A 20391-nucleotide genomic window follows, 5' to 3' on the forward strand; every position below is an offset into this window, starting at 1 on the left:
ACAGCACTTGTCGGATGTGTTGCAAGGGGAGTCTGTGATGCGGTCTCATAAAAGGCCGGTGGCGTCTCTGTCCGCTCCTTATGAGGATGACGAAGGGACGTCTGATGATGGGGAGATTCTAGATCCTTACGATCAGGAACCTCTCCATACTAAGGACGCTGATGCTAAGTCCAAAGTATATATTCCTGGACTTATTCGGGCGGTCCGCACAGCCTTGGTGATTGAGGACGAAGTTCCCCCAGCGGCTAAATCTAAGTATGCCTTTTTCAAAGATGTGAAGGGCGATGCCACAGTCTTTCCTCTTTCGGGTCAGTTGGTGGACCATTTAGAGGAGGCGTGGAAACAACCTGGCAAAAGATACCAGCCGCAGAGACGCCTGGCGGTGGCTTATCCGTTCGCGGATAATTATTTTGCGAAGTGGGAATCCCCTCCACAGGTGGATTCTCACGTGACCCGTCTTGTCCGTAGTGCCACATTGCCGATGCCATCCATGTCCTCCCTTAAGGATGCTACGGACCGCAAGGTAGAAATCTGCCTGAAGTCCGCTTATTCCCTTGCAGGGGGGGCAGCACGGCCGGCTATGGCCATTTGCTGGGTTGCCAGAGCGATGGAGCGCTGGGCGGATTCATTAGAGGCTTCTTTTGAATCCGACTGTCCGGCCGATCAGGCGGAGTTGATTGGCAATCTCCGTGATTCGGCCACCTACATCAACGAGGCGGCTCTAGACATTAGTACTCTGGTGTCTAGAATTTCTTCAGCAGCGGTAGCTGCTCGTCGCACCTTGTGGCTGCGATCCTGGAAGGCGGACGCAGATTCCAAGAAAGGTCTGGAAGCGTTGCCGTTTACCGGAGAAGTTCTCTTCGGTCCGGATCTGGATAAGATTGTGGCCACGCTGGCGGCAGCCAAATCTGCCTGTCTCCCGTCGGCCGCTGCTCCTTCTGGTTCGGGACCATCGTCCTTTCGGTCATCTAGGGCCCAGGGCAGGCCCAAACCACAGTCGTTTCCTCGACAGGCTGGCCCTAAGAAATCGGTCAAGCCCCGGAAGCAGGCATGGAGTACCAGACGTCCGGCCCCCAAGCCAGATGGCAAGCCTGCGGCCTGACGGTCCGGGCCTCCCTTTGGGGGATCCCAGGGTGGGAGGCCGCCTGCTACAGTTCGCCCAGTGTTGGTCGACTACTACGACAGACACTTGGGTTCTGGAGGTGGTTTCCCACGGATACGCCCTCTCCTTCCGGCACAGACCCCCGGCTCGCTTCTTCACCACGGGTCTCCCATCAGACCGGAACAAGGCTACGGAGCTGCGGAAGGTATTGCACACTATGCTCCAGGCTGGAGTTATAGTGGCGGTTCCATTCTCCCAGAGGGGCCAGGGTTTCTATTCAAATCTATTTTTGGTACAGAAACCCAATGGGTCATATCGTCCGATTCTCAACCTCAAAGCACTCAACAAGTCTTTGCGGGTCCCGAAGTTTCGGATGGAGACCCTACGGTCCATCATTCTGGCGCTGGAACCTGGGGACTACTTGGTGTCATTGGACATACAGGACGCTTACCTGCATGTCCCTATTCTTTGGCGCCATCAACAGTTCCTCAGGTTTGCAATCAGCAGCGACCACTTCCAGTTTCGGGCGTTACCTTTTGGCCTGGCAACAGCACCACGTGTTTTCACCAAGGTGATGGCGGTCATGGCGGCTTCTCTGCGGCTGCAGGGAGTCCGCATGTTGCCGTATTTGGACGACCTGTTATTGGTGGCAGGATCTCCAGAGCTCCTGTTACGCCACTTGGACCTGACCATTGCACTGCTGCAACGGCACGGCTGGCTAATCAACTGGCAGAAGTCCACTCTAATCCCGTCTCGGAGGATTCTGCATCTTGGAGCCTTATTGGACTCGGGACAGCAAAGGATCTTCGTGACGGAGGACAAGATCTCTGCTTTACAGTCAAGGGTGCGCAGTTGTCTGCACAGCCGCCGGGTGTCCTTACACTCGGCGATGAGGTTACTGGGCTCCATGGTGTCGGTGTTCGACATGGTGGAATACGCCCAGTTTCACTCCAGACCTCTGCAGCACCTGATTCTGTCCAAGTGGAACGGGCTGCCTCAGTCTCTGAAGTCCCAGACGATTGTGCTCACCCAGGAGGTTCGCCTGTCCCTTACGTGGTGGTTACAGACGACCCACCTCAACAAGGGACGTCCGTTCTGGGTTCCAAATTGGGTCCTGTTGACAACGGACGCCAGTCTTCGGGGCTGGGGAGCAGTTTCGGGTCCACACTTGTTCCAGGGCAGGTGGACGCCGACAGAAGCGGAGCTTCCAATAAATATCTTGGAACTCCGTGCGGTCTTCAATGCTCTCCAGCAGGCACAGCGGTTTCTCCAGGGTCGCCCGGTGCAGGTCCAGTCGGACAACGCTACCACCGTGGCCTACATAAACAGGCAAGGAGGAACTCGCAGTCGGGCGGCTCTCGTAGAGGTCTCTCGGATCCTGGTTTGGGCGGAGCGCAATCTTCCGGCCATATCAGCGGTCTTCATCCCGGGAGTGCTCAATTGGGAGGCGGACTTTCTAAGTCGCCAGGACGTTCATCCGGGGGAATGGTCCCTGCACCCGGACGTTTTTCAACTACTGGTGGACAGGTGGGGTCTTCCAGAAATCGACCTCATGGCGTCCCGGCACAACAACAAGTTGCCGGTGTACGGGTCTCGCACAAGAGACGAAGGGGCGTCTCTGGTGGATGCTCTGTCCGTCCGGTGGACGTTCCGGTTCGCATACCTGTTCCCTCCGGTCTCCCTTCTTCCACGGGTAATCCGGAAATTCAAACAGGAAGGAGGGACGCTCCTGTTGATAGCTCCCGCGTGGCCCAGACGGCACTGGTTCTCAGACCTTCAGGGTCTGTCCGTGGACATTCCTCTGCGGTTGCCGCTACGACCGGACCTTCTGTCTCAGGGTCCTTGCCTTCACCCGGACCTGACTCGGCTGTCTTTGACGGCGTGGCTGTTGAGACGGCCATGCTGAGGTCCCGGGGGTTTTCCAGCTCTGTGGTGCGTACCATGTTACGAGCTCGGAAACCGTCTTCCGCGAGGATATACCATCGCGTGTGGCATACGTTCTTCCAGTGGTGTCGACCGAGAGGTTATGCACCGCGGGAGTTTCGTCTGTCTCGGATTCTCGCCTTCCTGCAAGCGGGACTAGATCATGGGCTTCGCCTTGCTTCTTTGAAGGTACAGGTTTCGGCCCTATCTGTCTGGTTTCACCGTAGGATTGCTACAATCCCGGATGTGCGCACCTTTATGCAGGGTGTTCTCCGCATTCAGCCGCCCTTTGTTCCACCTGTGGCGCCTTGGGATTTGGCTGTGGTCCTGAGGGCTCTCCAAGGACCACCGTTTGAACCACTGGGCTCAGTGGATCTTAAATGGCTAACAGCTAAGACTGTTTTCCTTCTGGCCATTGCTTCGGCCAGACGTGTTTCTGAGTTAGGGGCTCTTTCTTGTAGACCCCCTTTCTTGGTTTTTTATGGGAACAGGGCAGTGCTCCGCACTCGGCCCGAGTTTCTTCCCAAAGTTATTTCCCAGTTTCATATTAACGAGGAAATAGTTGTTCCGGCCTTTAACTCACCGGGTCTTTCCGTGGGTGAGGCCTCTTTGGATGTTGTGCGGGCCTTAAGGACTTATGTTGACCGCACTTCTTCGTTTAGGAAGTCGGACGCTTTGTTTGTCCTCTTTGGCTTCCGTAAAAAGGGTTGGCCTGCTTCAAAGCAAACTTTGGCAGCCTGGATCCGTATGGCTATTTCTGAAGCTTATCTTCATGAAGGCCTATCGGTCCCTCCTTCTCTGAAGGCTCATTCCACTAGGTCTGTGGGTCCTTCGTGGGCAGCTCGACGTGGTGCCTCGGCAGTTCAGATCTGCAAGGCTGCTACGTGGTCTTCTGTCCATACCTTCGTGAGGTATTACAGGTTTGACACCTTTGCCTCTCAGGATGCTTCCTTCGGGCGGCGGATTCTCCTTTCTGCACAGGAGCGTCCCCACCCTTAAAGGATACTGCTTTGGGACATCCCCAAGGTATCCTGTGGATACCCTATGGACCCTGAAGTAGAAAATATGAGATATGGTAAGAACTTACCCTTGTTATCTCTATTTCTACGAAGTCCATAGGGTTCCACAGGACTCCCGCCCTGTCGCACCTGTGCTGCAGATGGGCTTTGTTCTGGTCACCGGTTTTCCGTCTCCCTCTGGTGAGAATGTGATTCTTGTATGTGTCCAGATCTTTGTTCTCTCTCTTCCTTCTCCTCCTCCGGCCTATGGCTTGGTAACTAACTGAGGTGCCTTGGCCCGGGGGCGGGGTATAGGAGGGGGACCTAGTGCATCCTGGGAGGCTGAAAGCTTAACTCTTTGGTGCCCTGCGACTGACGTCACACCTATACCCCAAGGTATCCTGTGGAACCCTATGGACTTCGTAGAAATAGAGATAACAAGGGTAAGTTCTTACCATATCTCATATTATTTGCAAACATATGGTTATGCCACCAGACATCTCTTAGACAAGTGTCCTCGTTGGATTTCAAACATTATTAATATTATTCCCACCAATGCTTAAGAACCACCATCAATGTTTTGGTCCTGGCTTGAATTTTTTTTCAAGATGCCCCCAGCATGTTTCAGACAAAGTAAATATTCCCCTCCACCGGAGCACCTATTTTGTCCCCAGAGGGCAGAACCAGCTGCAGTCACTAATTAGTCTAATCCAGAGGTTCCCAAGCACAGTCCTCAAGGCTCCCCAACAGTTCAGGTTTTAGAGAGATCCATGTTTATCACAGGTGACTTAAGTAGTACCTTAGTCAATTTGATTTAACCACCTGTGCTCAACCCTGGATATCTCTAAAACCTGAACTGTTGGGGAGCCTTGAAGACCGCGTTTTGGAACCTCTGGTCTAATCAATGCACAAAATTATCAATAAACTCACACACTAGCCTTATACTGGGTGTCCACTGTTCTATTATTGGGCTGATTAATCATCTGATCGGGCGGTAATTATCGTTCTGCCAGGCATACAAAATCATTTAACATGTCCAATAGATTCAATAATTGGTCGGCCATATCTGGCAGTGTATGATGCGCTGCTGGGGAGGAACACCTGACATTTCTCCTCACAGGGGAGTAATGGCAAAATGTCTCCTCCCCAGGGGAGTAACCCAGAAAACGTAGCCATACACTAATATCTGTGTATGGCCACGGTATCTGCTGGTTTTAGGCTGTCAGATTTATGTCTGACAATGTATGCCCAGCATTAATTTAAATAAAAATAGTATTCGATCTGTATCAACATACATATATTAAATGTTTAGCAAACCATAAAATCTCATAATATGCATTCCACATTGGAACGTATGGCATTTCCGGATTTCTGTTGCATGTCACATTTATAATTCACCAGCCCAGACGGAGGCGTTCCCATGGGAACGCCTACCGTCTGGGGCCGGCCCCACTGACATCACAAGTGAGTCGATGTTGGTCAAGTGATGTGATGTCAGTGGGAGTGCTTTTGGCTTTGATAGAGCCAAAAGCACTCCAGGGCTTGCGGCAGACGAGACCTTACCACAAGGGTCTCGTCGCAAGCCCGATGGTCGCGATGGTCTTGACCATCGCGAACATCATTTTGGCCGCTCGCTATAGCTGTGGGTGGTCACCCACAGCTATGCGAGCGGCCAGGAGGCCGCTCTTAAATTCAGAGGGACGGCCCTGATTCAGAGCGAGCTCATTGTCATGGCAAAGAGGGACATTGCAATTAACTGCAATTCATCTGATCACTCTATATGACATTCTGTGTATATGCAAATTTCCATCATAAAAATACTGAAGCTGCAGACTTTGTGAAAACCAATACTTGTGTCATTCTCAAAACATTTGGCCATGGCTGTACTTCCATCTAGCCAGCATGGTGCAGTGAAGCTGATCTCATGCGTTCCACAAACATCTTCTGGTTTCCATCCAGGATCACAATAACACCCAAAGAGGTGGATTTAACTCTGCAGTATATCAAAAAAGTCACAACCTCACACACTAACTTTCCAAAGTAGGAAACAAATAAACCTAATCCCACCCAAATGTGCATAGGAATACAATAACTTTAGGAGGACTTGCATCTAGCCAGCACATGCATAGCATAGAATAAAGCCGATATTCCAAATTTGGAGACCATGCGTTCCACAGTGGGAAGCACGTAACTTCCGTTTCCAGTCAAAATCATAATAACGCCAAAGAGAAAATCTAACGTTGTATCAAAAACCTATCCATGATACAGATATACCATGGTGAAAAATCGCCAACATAAATATTAAAAATGTAAAGATATATTCTACCCAGCCAACAATCAAATCTATCTATTAATGCATGCACAAACATCATTCATAACTCTATAGGAGAAATAGATCAAAGACTACATTAAGGCCAAATTATTGAATGCAGTGAATTATTCATAATGGGGGACCACATAGGTACCTTAGAACACCAACAGTTAAAACCAAATAAACAGAAAAACATTAACTATATCAGATTCCACACAGGTCTTCCTCAATTTATCATCAACTTCCTCAATTACCAGCAAAATGACATCAAATTAACATTTATATTATATTTCCAATGAGGAGTTGCTTTCGTCCTAAAATTGAGTGTGTATTTTGCGGAACAGATCTTGGCTCATGCTAGCCAAATTGCAATACCTCTTCTCATACAAAGGATGTTGAATCGGTCAAGAAAATTGCCAGCATAAGTATTGTCTGTGAGTCCTTCATAATAAGTTTTTTAATTGTATTTTATTTTCAGAGACTGCCATCATCTGGGCATTCAAAATAACTTTGACTATAAAAGGTTTCTAAAGTTTGCCAGAGTATGTGAGGTTGGAAACAAGAAGCACATATGTACCAGAGATAAGGTAAGTCCCAGAAATATTGGCTCTCTGAAATAGCAGCTAATGTGGATAGTAAAACTGTAAATATGAAAACACACATTAAGTGTAATGGCTAGGCCTGATTAGTGAATTGGATCCAGCACCTGTTTGAGCCACCTGCTCGTGTCAATTGCAAAACACGATGTGCGCATGCGCTGACGATGTGTCGGAAGTCGCAAGCAGGTGCGTTTGTGCCACAACTTTTGAGAACGGAGACCAGCATGAGTGTTGTGGCCGTGTATATACGTCTCCGTGGTATTGGGGTTGGCGCCAAGTGCCGATACTGATGACGGCAGTGTCTGTGGGCGCTAGAACAGTGGGCAGCATAGCCTTGCACTTTCAAAAGCACAGATTTGCGACTTGGTTCACCAATTGTTGCATTAGCATGCGAAAGTGAGTACAATGCCTCGGCTTTAGGGAAAGACAGCACAGAAACATGCGACTCGGAATCTGGCCCTTAATGTTTAGTTGTCAGCGTGTTTTGTCTCTAAGAATACTTGTAAGGTCTTTTTGGAAAAAGACAGGGATTGTAGTTGCTGTTAGATTGTGGTTTTTGCTGTTCAAAAATGTCTGGTTTTAATGGTGCTTACCAGGAAAATAATGTTGTTTTCCCTCCTCTGTCATTCAGGAAGTTGGGAATTTGTACGATATGTTTCACACAAGGAACTGCCTTCACCGGAGGGCATACCAGCATAAAGTTGGCAATCTCATTGAAACAATGTAAGGCCAGTTATGATCACTTTTCATGTAACAATCTTGTACTTATTCATTAGGTTGTCACAATTATTGGTCCCCTCATGTCACTAGAATATTGCAGTATAAAATGGAGAGCGTTTTCTAACTTTATTCAAGACTAGACACACTATCTTGTGTTTTAAGGATGCTCAATTTCTAACAGCACACCATTAACTAGCTGATATTTTGTAGAACACCTTGGCTGGTGCTTAGTTTAAGAGCCTGGAGACGTTTAAATGTTAACTGTGTATGGTGCAATGTTGATGCAACGTCCGGGAAACCAGGTGTGACCTGAGAATACAACCCCTGTTCTGTTAGTTGTGGAAATGTGGATCCATTGTGGAATATAATTGCATTTCAATCTGAGACTAAATAAGAGAGACACCTGATAGGAGTAGAAGATCTGAAGTGGAGTTCATGATTGAGGTGTGTTTAGTTTAATGTGTGGAATTTATTCCTCTTAAATCTTCTGCCTAAATGGTCTAGGATTACAGATGCTTTCTTAAAAGCTGACCCACATATTGGGATAGAAGGATCAGATGGGAATCTCTATACTATCTCTGGTTCCGTGGATGATATGGAGGCATATACCAAGCTTACAGGTAGGTGGGCTGTTTATTGGTTATTAATGTCCAAGTCTCCTGCATTCTGCAGTACAGGTTGAGTCTCCGATATCCAAAATGCTTGGGACCAGGGATATTTTGGATAACGGAATATTCCGTATTTTGGAATATTTGCACATCTGAATGAAATATCTTGGGAATGGGACCCAAATATACATAAAGAATGCATTTATGTATTATATACACCTTATATACACAGCCTGCAGGTAATTTTATACAATATTTTCAATAATTTTGTGGCTCAAACAAAGTTTGTGCACATATATGAAATTCAGTTATGTTTCATATACACCTTATACACACAGCCTGAAGGTAATTTTATACAATATTTGTAATAATTTATGCCTTAGACAAAGTTTGTGTACATTGAACCATCAAAAATCAAAGGTTTAATTTTCTCAGTCAAACCAAAAAAATTCTGTATTTCGAAATATTTGGATATGAGAGACTCAACCTGTACTAATAATCATATTCAGTGTACTAGATGTTTCCTGGGCAAGCTTTGTATGGGGTTGGGGACAAATATTGAGTTAGGAGATTATGGTAGAAGTTGGGAGTTTAAGCATAAATAACTACTTCTAGGAATGAGTATGTCTCCATCTGTGGTAACAGCACATTGAAGAAAAAGGTGTGGTTGTATGGAGGGGACACCAGGTCATGTTTTATCTCCAGGTCTCTCAAGTGTTTATATCCTGGGAAATCATAAATTTCTACTTTAAGGGGGAAAAATTGGGTTATAGGAGTTTGCTGATGTAACTTTATTAAAAAATAATTAATCCCCCTCTCCAGACAACATTTTTCAGCAGATCCTGTACTCCAATGACCCCAAATTGTCTGAAGCCAAAGAGATATTACGCAATGTAGAACGGCGGCAACTGTATAAATATGTTGGACAAACACATCCTAGCACCAGGATTAAGCCGGTAAGATCCAACAACAATGATGCAATTTCTAGTTTGACTACACTAAAAGTCTTCAAATTTTCAACCATAAATATAGATGCAGGTCTTTCTGTTTGATTTTACCTCTAATTTCATTTTCTTAAAATAAATGTTTGCATTACAGGATGAGTATGATCGATTACCGGCGGAATTGGCAGGTTCCATCCCCCAGATCACAACGACAGACATCCGTCTCAGCTCGAATGATTTCATAGTGGATGTAAGTACTCCAATATCACACAAACAGTGGCAGTCCTGGTATTGTGATTATACTGGTTTAAAGATTTTAAAGAAGTAGCAGTATTGTCATGAAGTTAGAAATACAAAGTAGCTGCTCCCCAAAGCGTGGAAATGTCACTTGAAAGTCATTAAACAGCATTTCATGTGTGTAGTTTTGGGACTTCACCAGTATTTATATCACAATTTACAATGGCTTAAGTAAAATGAATGGAAAACATCTTTCTGTATATATGTGACTTCAGGGTTGGACTGGCCCACAGGAATAGAAGGGAAATCACCGGTGGGCCCCGCTGCCTGAGAGCCCACACCCTCCTCTAGGGGTCTGGTTACTGACTCTGCATGTGTTACATTATATGTTGCATTTCCATGATTATGGTGTATTGATTACAGTTCACTGCTGTTATCAATCTGGTACATTACCATGCATGCATTATCCATATTTACTATGTATATTTATTAAGGTCCCAGACATGCACTCGCTAATGGTTAGCCGGGCTTCTGTAGTGGCTGGCCACACCCTCTCTGGAGGCATGTCACACCCAGGGCCGGAATACGGGGGGAGGTGGACAGGGGCAGTCGTCCCGGGGCCCCCACCACTAGCGCATGCAGGGGGGATTTCTAAGTACTTAAAAAAACCCTGACGGACAAATACCCCCATACAGCGGCCAAAGTGGGGGCAGAGCCAATACGACAAGCCCCGCCCCATAGTACCCGCGAATCGCGGGGCCTAATGATGTGAGGTGCCCGTCAGCAACCTGTAAGTATATATGTACTGTTTTATTGTGTATATACTGTGTTATTGTATATGCAGTATGTGTTAGTGTGTGTATACTGTGGATGTGTTATTATGTATATACAGTCAGGTGCATAAACATTGACAGAATTTCCATATTTTGGCCTCTATTCACCACCACAATGGCTTTGAAATGAAACAAACAAGATGTGCTTTAACTGCAGACTTTCAGATTTAATTTGAGGGTAATTACGTCCAAATCAGGTGAACGGTATAGGAATTACAACGGTTTCTATATGTGCCTCCCACTTTTTAAGGGGCCAAAAGTAATGGGACAAACTAAACAATCCTAAATCTAACTTTCACTTTTTAATACTTTGTTGCAAATCCTTTGCAGGCAATTACAGCCTGAAGTCTGGAACGCACAGACATCACCAGACGCTGGGTTTCATCACTGGTGATGCTCTGCCAGGCCTCTACTGCAAATGTCTTCAGTTCCTGCTTGTTCTTGGGGCATTTTCCCTTCAGTTCTGTCTTCATCAAGTGAAATGCATGCTCAATCGGATTCAGGTCAGGGGATTGACTTGGCCATTGCATAACATTCCACTTTTTAGCCTTAAAAAACGCTTTGGTTGTTTTTGCAGTATGCTTCGGGTCATTGTCCATCTGCACTGTGAAGCGCCGTCCAATGAGTTCTGAAGCGTTTGACTGAATATGAGCATATAACATTGCCCGAAACACTTCAGAATTCATTCTGCTGCTTTTGTCAGCAGTCACATCATCAATAAATACAAGGGAACCAGTTCCATTGGCAGCCATACAGGCCCACGCCATGACACTACCACCACCATGCTTCACTGATGAGGTGGTATGTTTTGGATCATGAGCAGTTCCTTTCCTTCTCCATACTCTTCTCTTCCCATCACTCTGGTACAAGTTGATCTTTGTCTCATCAGTCCATAGGATGTTGTTCCAGAGCTGTAATGGCTTTTTTAGATGTTGTTTGGCAAACTCTAATCTGGTCTTCCTGTTTTTGAGGCTCACCAATGGTTTACATCTTATGGTGACCCTCTATGTTCACTCTTGTGAAGTCTTCTCTTGATTGTTGACTTTGACACATATACACCTACCTCCTGGAGAGTGTTCTTGATTTGGCCAACTGTTGTAAAGGGGTTTTTCTTCACCAGGGAAATAATTCTTCTGTCATCCACCACAGTTGTTTTCTGTGGTCTTCCGGGTCTTTTGGTGTTGCTGAGCGCTCCGGTGCATTCTTTCTTTTTAAGAAAATAAGAATTAGGTGTGGCCAAACAGTTGATTTGGCCACACCTAATGTTTTTGCAATCTCTCTGATGGGTTTGTTTTGATTTTTCAGCCTAATGATGGCTTGCTTCACTGATAGTGACAGCTCTTTGGATGTCATATTGAGAGTCGACAGCAACTGATTCCAAATGTCACACCTAGAATCAACTCCAGACCTTTTACCTGATTAATTGATAATGAAATAACTAGGAATAGCCCACACCTGTCCATGAAATAGCTTTTGAGTTGATAGTCCCATTACTTTTGGCCCCTTAAAAAGTGGGAGGCACGTATAGAAACCGTTGTAATTCCTACACCGTTCACCTGATTTGGATGTAATTACCCTCAAATTAAATCTGAAAGTCTGCAGTTAAAGCACATCTTGTTTGTTTCATTTAAAAGCCATCGTGATGGTGAATAGAGGCCAAAATCTGAAATTTCTGTCAATGTCCCAATATTTATGCACCTGACTGTATGTGTATGTATGTATTAGTGTGTGTGTACTGTATATGTGTATGTTGGTGTGTATAATATATATACATTTGCTACAAAAATGTGTGTATCCATGTGTAACACACACGTGTGTGTTTATATGTATATCTTTAAAGATAGATAGAACCCCAGAAAACCCTGCCAAGGCTCCGTGTGGCTTGGTGGGGCACCCACAAGCCATAATCCCGCCCTGGTCACACCTCTTAAGCATGGGCCCCTACCACTCTATTCCCCCAGTGGGCCCTTCATGCCCCAGCCTGACACTGTGTGACTTGATAAGTATTCTTTGAATACTGTGTGATTAGAAAATACTTGAAATAAACAATCCATCATACCTCATATATTTTACATTCTTCATTGATTAGGTTATTCATATGGACTATGGAATGAAAGAACAGAATCCGATTAACAATGTGCGGTTTTACTGCAAGTCTGATCCATGCAAGGCTGTAAAAATCACAAAAGATCAGGTAAAATGATAATCCATGAGTGGGGCTCTCACTTAGCTATCCACCCTGCAAAGTCCAGAAGCTCAGTGTTATGACCTAAACTGAACCCACATAATGGGGTTCATTTCAAAATTGTACAAATATTCAGAATGTAGCAGGTTTCTGTGCATGTGTGTTTTTTTTTTTTTTGTAATCTGCAAACAGATGCCAGTGTTATAAAAGTCAAATTGTGTGTGTGGACAGAATTTGTGGAGATAGATTTTATGGTAGTCCTAAATCACTCCTTGGATGCTACACTGATTAGTGTTAGGGTGAATGAACATTTGTGTTGAAGAATCTGCTTTCCTCTGCATAATTTCAAGGGATGTGATAACCAGATAGATCCAGATCAGCTTCTTGTGAGAGAATGTTGGGGTAAGTACAGTCAGGTGCATAAATATTGGGACATTGACAGAATTTTCATATTTTGGCCTCTTCACCACCACAATGGCTTTGAAATGAAACAAACAAGATGTGCTTTAACTGCAGACTTTCAGATTTAATTTGAGGGTAATTACATCCAAATCAGGTGAACCGTGTAGGAATTACAACGGTTTCTATATGTGCCTCCCACTTTTAAAGGGGCCAAAAGTAATGGGACAAACTAAACAATCCTAAATCTAACTTTCACTTTTTAATACTTTGTTGCAAATCCTTTGCAGGCAATTACAGCCTGAAGTCTGGAATGCATAGACATCACCAGATGCTGGGTTTCATCCCTTGTGATGCTCTGCCAGGCCTCTACTGCAAATGTCTTCAGTTCCTGCTTGTTCTTGGGGCATTTTCCCTTCAGTTTTGTCTTTATCAAGTGAAATGCATGCTCAATCAGATTCAGGTCAGGGGATTTACATTCCACTTTTTAGCCTTAAAAAACTCTTTGGTTGCTTTTGCAGTATGCTTCGGGTCATTGTCCATCTGCACTGTGAAGCGCCGTCCAATGAGTTCTGAAGCATTTGACTGAATATGAGCATATAATATTGCCCGAAACACTTCAGAATTCATTCTGCTGCTTTTGTCAGCAGTCACATCATCAATAAATACAAGGGAACCAGTTCTATTGGCAGCCATACAGGCCCACGCCATGACACTACCACCACCATGCTTCACTGATGAGGTGGTATGTTTTGGGTCATGAGCAGTTCCTTTCCTTCTCCATACTCATCTCTTCCCATCACTCTGGTACAAGTTGATCTTTGTCTCATCTGTCCATAGGATGTTGTTCCAGAACTGTAATGGCTTTTTTAGATGTTGTTTGGCAAACTCTAATCTGGTCTTCCTGTTTTTGTGGCTCACCAATGGTTTACATCTTGTGTTGAACTCTCTATATTCACTCTTGTGAAGTCTTCTCTTGATTGTTGACTGACACATGTACACCTACCTCCTGGAGAGTGTTCTTGATTTGGCCAACTGTTGTGAAGGGGTTTTTCTTCACCAGGGAAATAATTCTTCTGTGATCCACCACAGTTGTTTTCCGTGGTCTTCCGGGTCTTTTGGTGTTGCTGAGCTCTCCGGTGCATTGTTTCTTTTTAAGAATGTTCCAAACAGTTGATTTGGCCACACCTAATGTTTTTGCTATCTCTCTGATGGGTTTGTCTTGATTTTTCAGCCTAATGATGGCTTGCTTCACTGATAGTGACAGCTCTTTGGATCTCATATTGAGAGTCGACAGCAACTGATTCCAAATGCAAATGTCACCTAGAATCAACTCCAGATCTTTTACCTGCTTAATTGATAATGAAATAATGAGGGAATAGCCCACACCTGTCCATGAAATAGCTTTTGAGTTGATAGTCCCATTACTTTTGGCCCCTTAAAAAGTGGGAGGCACATATAGAAACCGTTGTAATTCCTACACCGTTCACCAGATTTGGATGTAATTACCCTCAAATTAAATCTGAAAGTCTGCAGTTAAAGCACATCTTGTTTGTTTCATATCAAAGCCACTGTGGTGGTGAATAGAGGCCAAAATATGAAAATTCTGTCAATGTCCCAATATTTCTGCACCTGACTGTATATTTGTTTACTTTAGTTTAAATGCTTTATGGAGAGATCAGGCATCCTGTCTCCCAGTAACATATTTAAACATATAAAACTATTATTATTTCTCCTTAATTGCCACTACCCAGGAAGTCAGTTGGGAAATAGTATGTCCTGTCTGGGACTGTTCTTAGTATTTTAGAGGTTCCTATACACTGGCATATGTGCCTGCTCAACCTGAACATCTAGATCTGTCTGGACATTCAGTGCTTGGGCTGAACATCTGCGTTCTATGGTGCACAGTTGATGCTGTCAGGTGATTACCTCACACACAGGCACTCAATGTTAAAAACCTTTTCTGCCAATCAGTCAACATTTGAATTATGCCAAAATTGCATCTTTCAAACCCAAAATGACATTATCAGTGATCTCCCCATTCATGTGAATAAGTTTACAGAGGAGAGGCATTGACAACACAGAGCTGACGGGTTATGACCAAGGCCTCTCTGGGACCTTTGTGGGGACCCAATAGTTTGGGATCAGTGGTATGCAGTACCTTGGGTTAGTGGGTGTCACTATGACTCATATCATAACTTGTAGATGTGGTACTTCCTTCACATTGCTACACAACTAATTACATCAATTACAAAGATTATGTTAGGAGGGAGTTTATTAGCTTTTGCAGACCTAAAAGTTAAATGGTACATTGGGAAATGTAAGTAAGCTGATGGGTGGGCCAGTGAATAAAGAGGGGCTAGAGTAAAATGTATTGCCACTAGTACCAGGCCCACGTGATTTAGACCTAGCAAGCTAATACTAATGGTATGTTCGTGTAATCCCACATATACTAAATAGTGAACCTTTTTACCAGCATGTAACAGTTTTATGATATATTGTTTGTATGTGTCGTGTTTTTTCTCACTGGCAGCCAATTAGACTGTTATGCCTAGGTGGAATGCAGTCAGGAAGCCGACGGTCGAAATGATGACTGCTGGCTTCCTGACTGTCAAATCCTGGCAAGGTAGTAATGGCAGGCGTCGAAATCCCGACGTCGGTTATTAGACCTACGCCGGAAGCCAGACGCCTGGCATACCGATTGAAGGTAAGCCGGGCGCAGACAGCAGCGGGGGGGGGCTGGGTTCTAGGGCTCCCAGGAGGATTTAGTGTTAGGCACACACCCACCCACCCCAGCCCCGGGAGGGTTAGGTTTAGGCTAGGGGAAGGGGGGGGGGTTAGGCACCCGCGGGGGGAGGTTAGGGATAGGCACCCCCCCACCGGGACACTTATGTTTAGGCTGCGGGGAAGGGGGGGTTAGATTTAGGCACTAGGGGGGGAAGTTAGGGTAAGGCACCCCTAAGGGGGAGGGTTAGGGGTACTTGCTAAAATCAGCTGTCTGGCTCTTCACCCCTGCGGCTGGCGTTATTACATACTAATTCCGCCTAGGTGACAGTAAATTACAATGTGTATGGGCCAAACAAAGATAAACATCACACTATTATCCTTTATTTACTATCAGATCTGTAAATGTGGTTGGACCACCTCTTGCTTTTTGCTTAATATTTGCTTGTCTTATCTGGCCTTAGGCTAGAAACTGTTTGATCCGGCTACTCCAAACACCTAATCTGAAAGATCTAGCAATAGACCTATTTGACTCAAATTTTTCAAGAGCATCTAATCCATAAATTTGTTCCCATTACCACTAGGTAAATTTACTATTTAACTTCATAGTGTTCCTGCTAGACTTCAGAAAGAGCAGGGTGCTGAGGGTGCGGGCAGGGAGTGTCTGTGCGCTCACGAAAGGGGCGTGGCCCACCCACATTGAGGGGTGTTTTTCTGACACACCCAATTCGTCATACTTGGGGGCATGCCCAGCACTTATGAAGGTGCTGGGCTTCCCCCAAGCTATCCACTCACGGTGAATAGATGTATTGCGCACAGCATCTATTCACCCGGTGGAGATCAGTCACCAAAGCTTTTCCCACCCACGGGACACTGCGGCACGCGGATGGGGAAGGCACAGGACAGGCTATTTTTTAGTGTGCTGGCGCTGATAGGACAGGATGCGTTTTGCCCTTTTAAAATCGGGCAGGGCGCGGCTCCCCGCTAAAACAGCCTAGCGGGAACATTACTGCATCATAAGACAAGGAAAGAAAAAGTGCTTTCCTGGCTGGGGCACGCAACCTACCACAAATATTAAAAGTTAACGTTTATTGGTATCTAATAAAATAGAGGTTGAAAATATTAAAATGCAATCGTTTTTAAATGACAAATCCAAAAGAAAAACACACAACTATAGTATACACTGATAACCAGATTGACACCTAGGAAAACAGACAGTAATAAGGTCAGGATTATCGGTGTATACCCACTAGAAAAAGTTTGGTGTGGATTCTGGTAAATACAGGGGAACCCTACTAATTTTTTTCCCCTGTATTTCCAGAACCAGGACCGGATCAGAGCCCAGGACCCCTACGTCATTTGTCCCTTGTATTTTGGCAACCAGGGCTGGTTCTGAATAGCCTGGTGCTGGTTGTGCTTAATACAGGGGACCCCTATGTCATTTGTCCCCTGTACTTAGCACAACCAGTACTTGGTCTGCGCGATAGATCTTGTGTCACATCGTTGCTGCACATCGTGTCCTGGAGTACCAGGGAACCGCCGGGAAGAGTTCAAGGGAAATCGCTCACAATTTTGCATCGTGAGCACATCATCTAGTGTGTACGCAACTTTTATTCTTTTTATTTTATTTCTGAAACTAATTTGCATGTATAACCTGTGTGTCCTTTTTATTGTTTTTCTTAATTATGCTTCGGATATATTTTGAAAGCACTTTAATCGAACACATTCTCTGTGATTCTTACTGAACCTGTGTATGTGTGTATGTATAATATCTCTATCTATATCTATATAATATAATATATATATATACATACATACATACATACATACATACACAGTCAGGTCCATAAATATTGGGACATTGACAGAATTTTCATATTTTGGCCTCTATTCACCACCACAATGGCTTTGAAATGAAACAAACAAGATGTGCTTTAACTGCAGACTTTCAGATTTAATTTGAGGTTAATTACATCCAAATCAGGTGAACGGTGTAGGAAGTACAACGGTTTCTATATGTGCCTCCCACTTTTTAAGGGGCCAAAAGTAATGGGACTATCAACTCAGAAGCTATTTCATGGACAGGTGTGGGCTATTCCCTCGTTATTTCATTATCAATTAAGCAGGTAAAAGGTCTGGAGTTGATTCTAGGTGTGACATTTGCATTTGGAATCAGTTGATGTTGACTCTCAATATGAGATCCAAAGAGCTGTCACTATCAGTGAAGCAAGCCATCATTAGGCTGAAAAAATCAAAACAAACCCATCAGAGAGATAGCAAAAACATTAGGTGTAGCCAAATCAACTGTTCGATGCATTCTTTCTTTTTAAGAATGTTCAGAGAGCTCAGCAACACCAAAAGACTTGGAAGACCACGGAAAACAACTGTGGTGGATCACAGAAGAATTATTTCTCTGGTGAAGAAAAACCCCTTCACAATAGTTGGCCAAATCAAGAACACTCTCCAGGAGGTAGATGTATATGTGTCAAAGTCAACAATCAAGAGAAGACTTCACAAGAGTGAATATAGAGGGTTCACCACAAGATGCAAACCATTGGTGAGCCACAAAAACAGGAAGACCAGATTAGAGTTTGCCAAACAACATCTAAAAAAGCCATTACAGTTCTGGAACAACATCCTATGGACAGATGAGACAAATATCAACTTGTACTAGGAAGAGAAGAGTACGGAGAAAGAAAGGAACTGCTCATGATCCAAAACATACCACCTCCTCAGTGAAGCATAGTGGAGGTAGTGTCATGGCGTGGGCATGTATGGCTGACAATGGAACTGGTTCCCTTGTATTTATTGATGATGTGACTGCTGACAAAAGCAGCAGAATGAATTCTGAAGTGTTTCGGGCAATATTATATGCTCATATTCACTCAAATGCTTCAGAACTCATTGGACGGCGCTTCACAGTGCAGATGGACAATGACCCGAAGCATACTGCAAAAGCAACCAAAGAGGTTTTTAAGGCTAAAAAGTGGAATGTTATGCAATGGCCAAGTCAATCCCCTGACCTGAATCCGATTGAGCATGCATTACACTTGATGAAGACAAAACTGAAGGGAAAATGCCCCAAGAACAAGCAGGAACTGAAGACATTTGCAGTAGAGGCCTGGCAGAGGATCACCAGGAATGATACCCAGCGTCTGGTGATGTCTATGCGTTCCAGACTTCAGGCTGTAATTGCCTGCAAAGGATTTGCAACAAAGTATTAACAAGTGAATGTTAGATTTAGGATAGTTTAGTTTGTCCCATTACTTTTGGCCCCTTAAAAAGTGGGAGGCACATATAGAAACCATTGTAATTCCTACACCGTTCACCTGAGTTGGATGTAATTACCCTCAAATTAAATCTAAAAGTCTGCAGTTAAAGCACATCTTGTTTGTTTCATTTCAAAGCCATTGTGGTGGTGAATAGAGGCCAAAATATGGAAATTCTGTCAATGTTTATGCACCTGACTGTATATACATAATAACACATCCACATCCAACAATTCTGTCAATGTCCCAATATTTATGGACCTGACTGTATATGTGTATGTATGTGTGTGTATATATATATATATATATATATATATATATATAATTTCTACGGACTTAATTTAAATAATTATCTAACGTGGACGTTGCATATTGTACAGTAATCATATGCATCTGTGTGCAAACAAATGACCAATATTACCAATAGAAAAATCCCTCCAGTATTGTGTGGAGGAGATGGATGCTGCATGCCAGGAGGCAGAGGATGATGTGTGAGTGGATCTTTTACCTATACCTGGTGTTATGAATGAAGAAAAATTGTTCCACTCTAATGGTCAGTTTGATACAAGTAGCGCAAACATACATCTGACATGTTCACTGTGGTCCCACCCTATGAGGGTCTAAGATTTAGTAAAGTGATAGTGGAATATTCTAACAGGGTGCTGCTTCCTGCTATATGTGGAGTCCTACAGTGAACAGCTGTTCAGCGGCCCCGAGTGGCATACCCCAATCAGAAAGGGACAATAGTATGGAGAGCCCACAGCATCATATATTTTGGTGTCAATAACAGTGCAGGGTGAGCTAGGAGAATGAACTTGCGCAGGTGGTCCGTGAAAAGAAAATACCTGCTTGATCTCTGTGGTCAGTGCTGCTGTGATACTGCCAGGGGAGTGCACCACTTTCTTTGGATTTGTCATTTGCAAGACGAATGCTTTTGAATCTTTCTAACCTCTTTTTATTATATACCAATAAATGTCAAGTTCTGTTTGTGGTAGGTTGAGTCCCCCAGCCAGGAGAGTACTTTCTTTCCCTTGACCTATTGATGTATCCAACTGTCATGGGAGCACCTCCACTAGGTTATTTTTTCATACTCACATAGGGTCATTCAAATTTTGTACTCTCATATGTGGACTTACCTATCAACCTGGACACAAACCAGTGCTCAAGGTCTCCCCTGGGGTAGGGTATGGGGTATACCCTTGGTATTTCATATGTACTACATGAGTAAAGTTATAAAGGTATTTGTATACTTTTTCATACCTAAAGGTATCTCAGCTTTTGCCAGAGAAATTTGCAGAGCAAATTGTCCGTGTCTACTGCAAGAGAATGGAGGAAAAGAGCTTGGAAGCTGCTAAGAGATATTTTGTGCAGTGGTGTATGAACAGAGACTTCTCCAAACCTCAGGTCTGTGACTGCAGTGGAGCTTCTGGGTGTCTGTGCCTGCTAAACCTCATTGCTTCTCCAGATTACGCAGAAGAGTAACTTTCCTGCTGGCCAATTTACCCACATGTTTACCTCCTCTTCTACAATGATTTCCAC

General features: G+C 44.4%; 1 protein-coding gene across 2 annotated transcripts in view; it reads left to right on the plus strand.

Annotated features, from left to right (window-relative positions):
* SAMHD1 (SAM and HD domain containing deoxynucleoside triphosphate triphosphohydrolase 1) overlaps positions 1-20391 on the plus strand; it is a 100151-nt gene that overhangs the window by 76815 nt on the left and 2945 nt on the right. For both annotated transcript variants that reach the window (XM_088480671.1, XM_088480672.1), the window contains 7 exons: positions 6813-6921; positions 7565-7656; positions 8158-8273; positions 9084-9217; positions 9360-9455; positions 12365-12469; positions 20119-20256. In XM_088480671.1, the coding sequence (XP_088336797.1) occupies positions 6813-6921; positions 7565-7656; positions 8158-8273; positions 9084-9217; positions 9360-9455; positions 12365-12469; positions 20119-20256 (790 nt within the window). The remainder of the gene's footprint in view (positions 1-6812; positions 6922-7564; positions 7657-8157; positions 8274-9083; positions 9218-9359; positions 9456-12364; positions 12470-20118; positions 20257-20391) is intronic.

The sequence above is a fragment of the Taudactylus pleione genome, unplaced genomic scaffold (genome assembly GCF_031769625.1).
Source record: "Taudactylus pleione unplaced genomic scaffold, aTauple2 ptg000256l, whole genome shotgun sequence".
Lineage (NCBI taxonomy): Eukaryota > Metazoa > Chordata > Amphibia > Anura > Myobatrachidae > Taudactylus > Taudactylus pleione.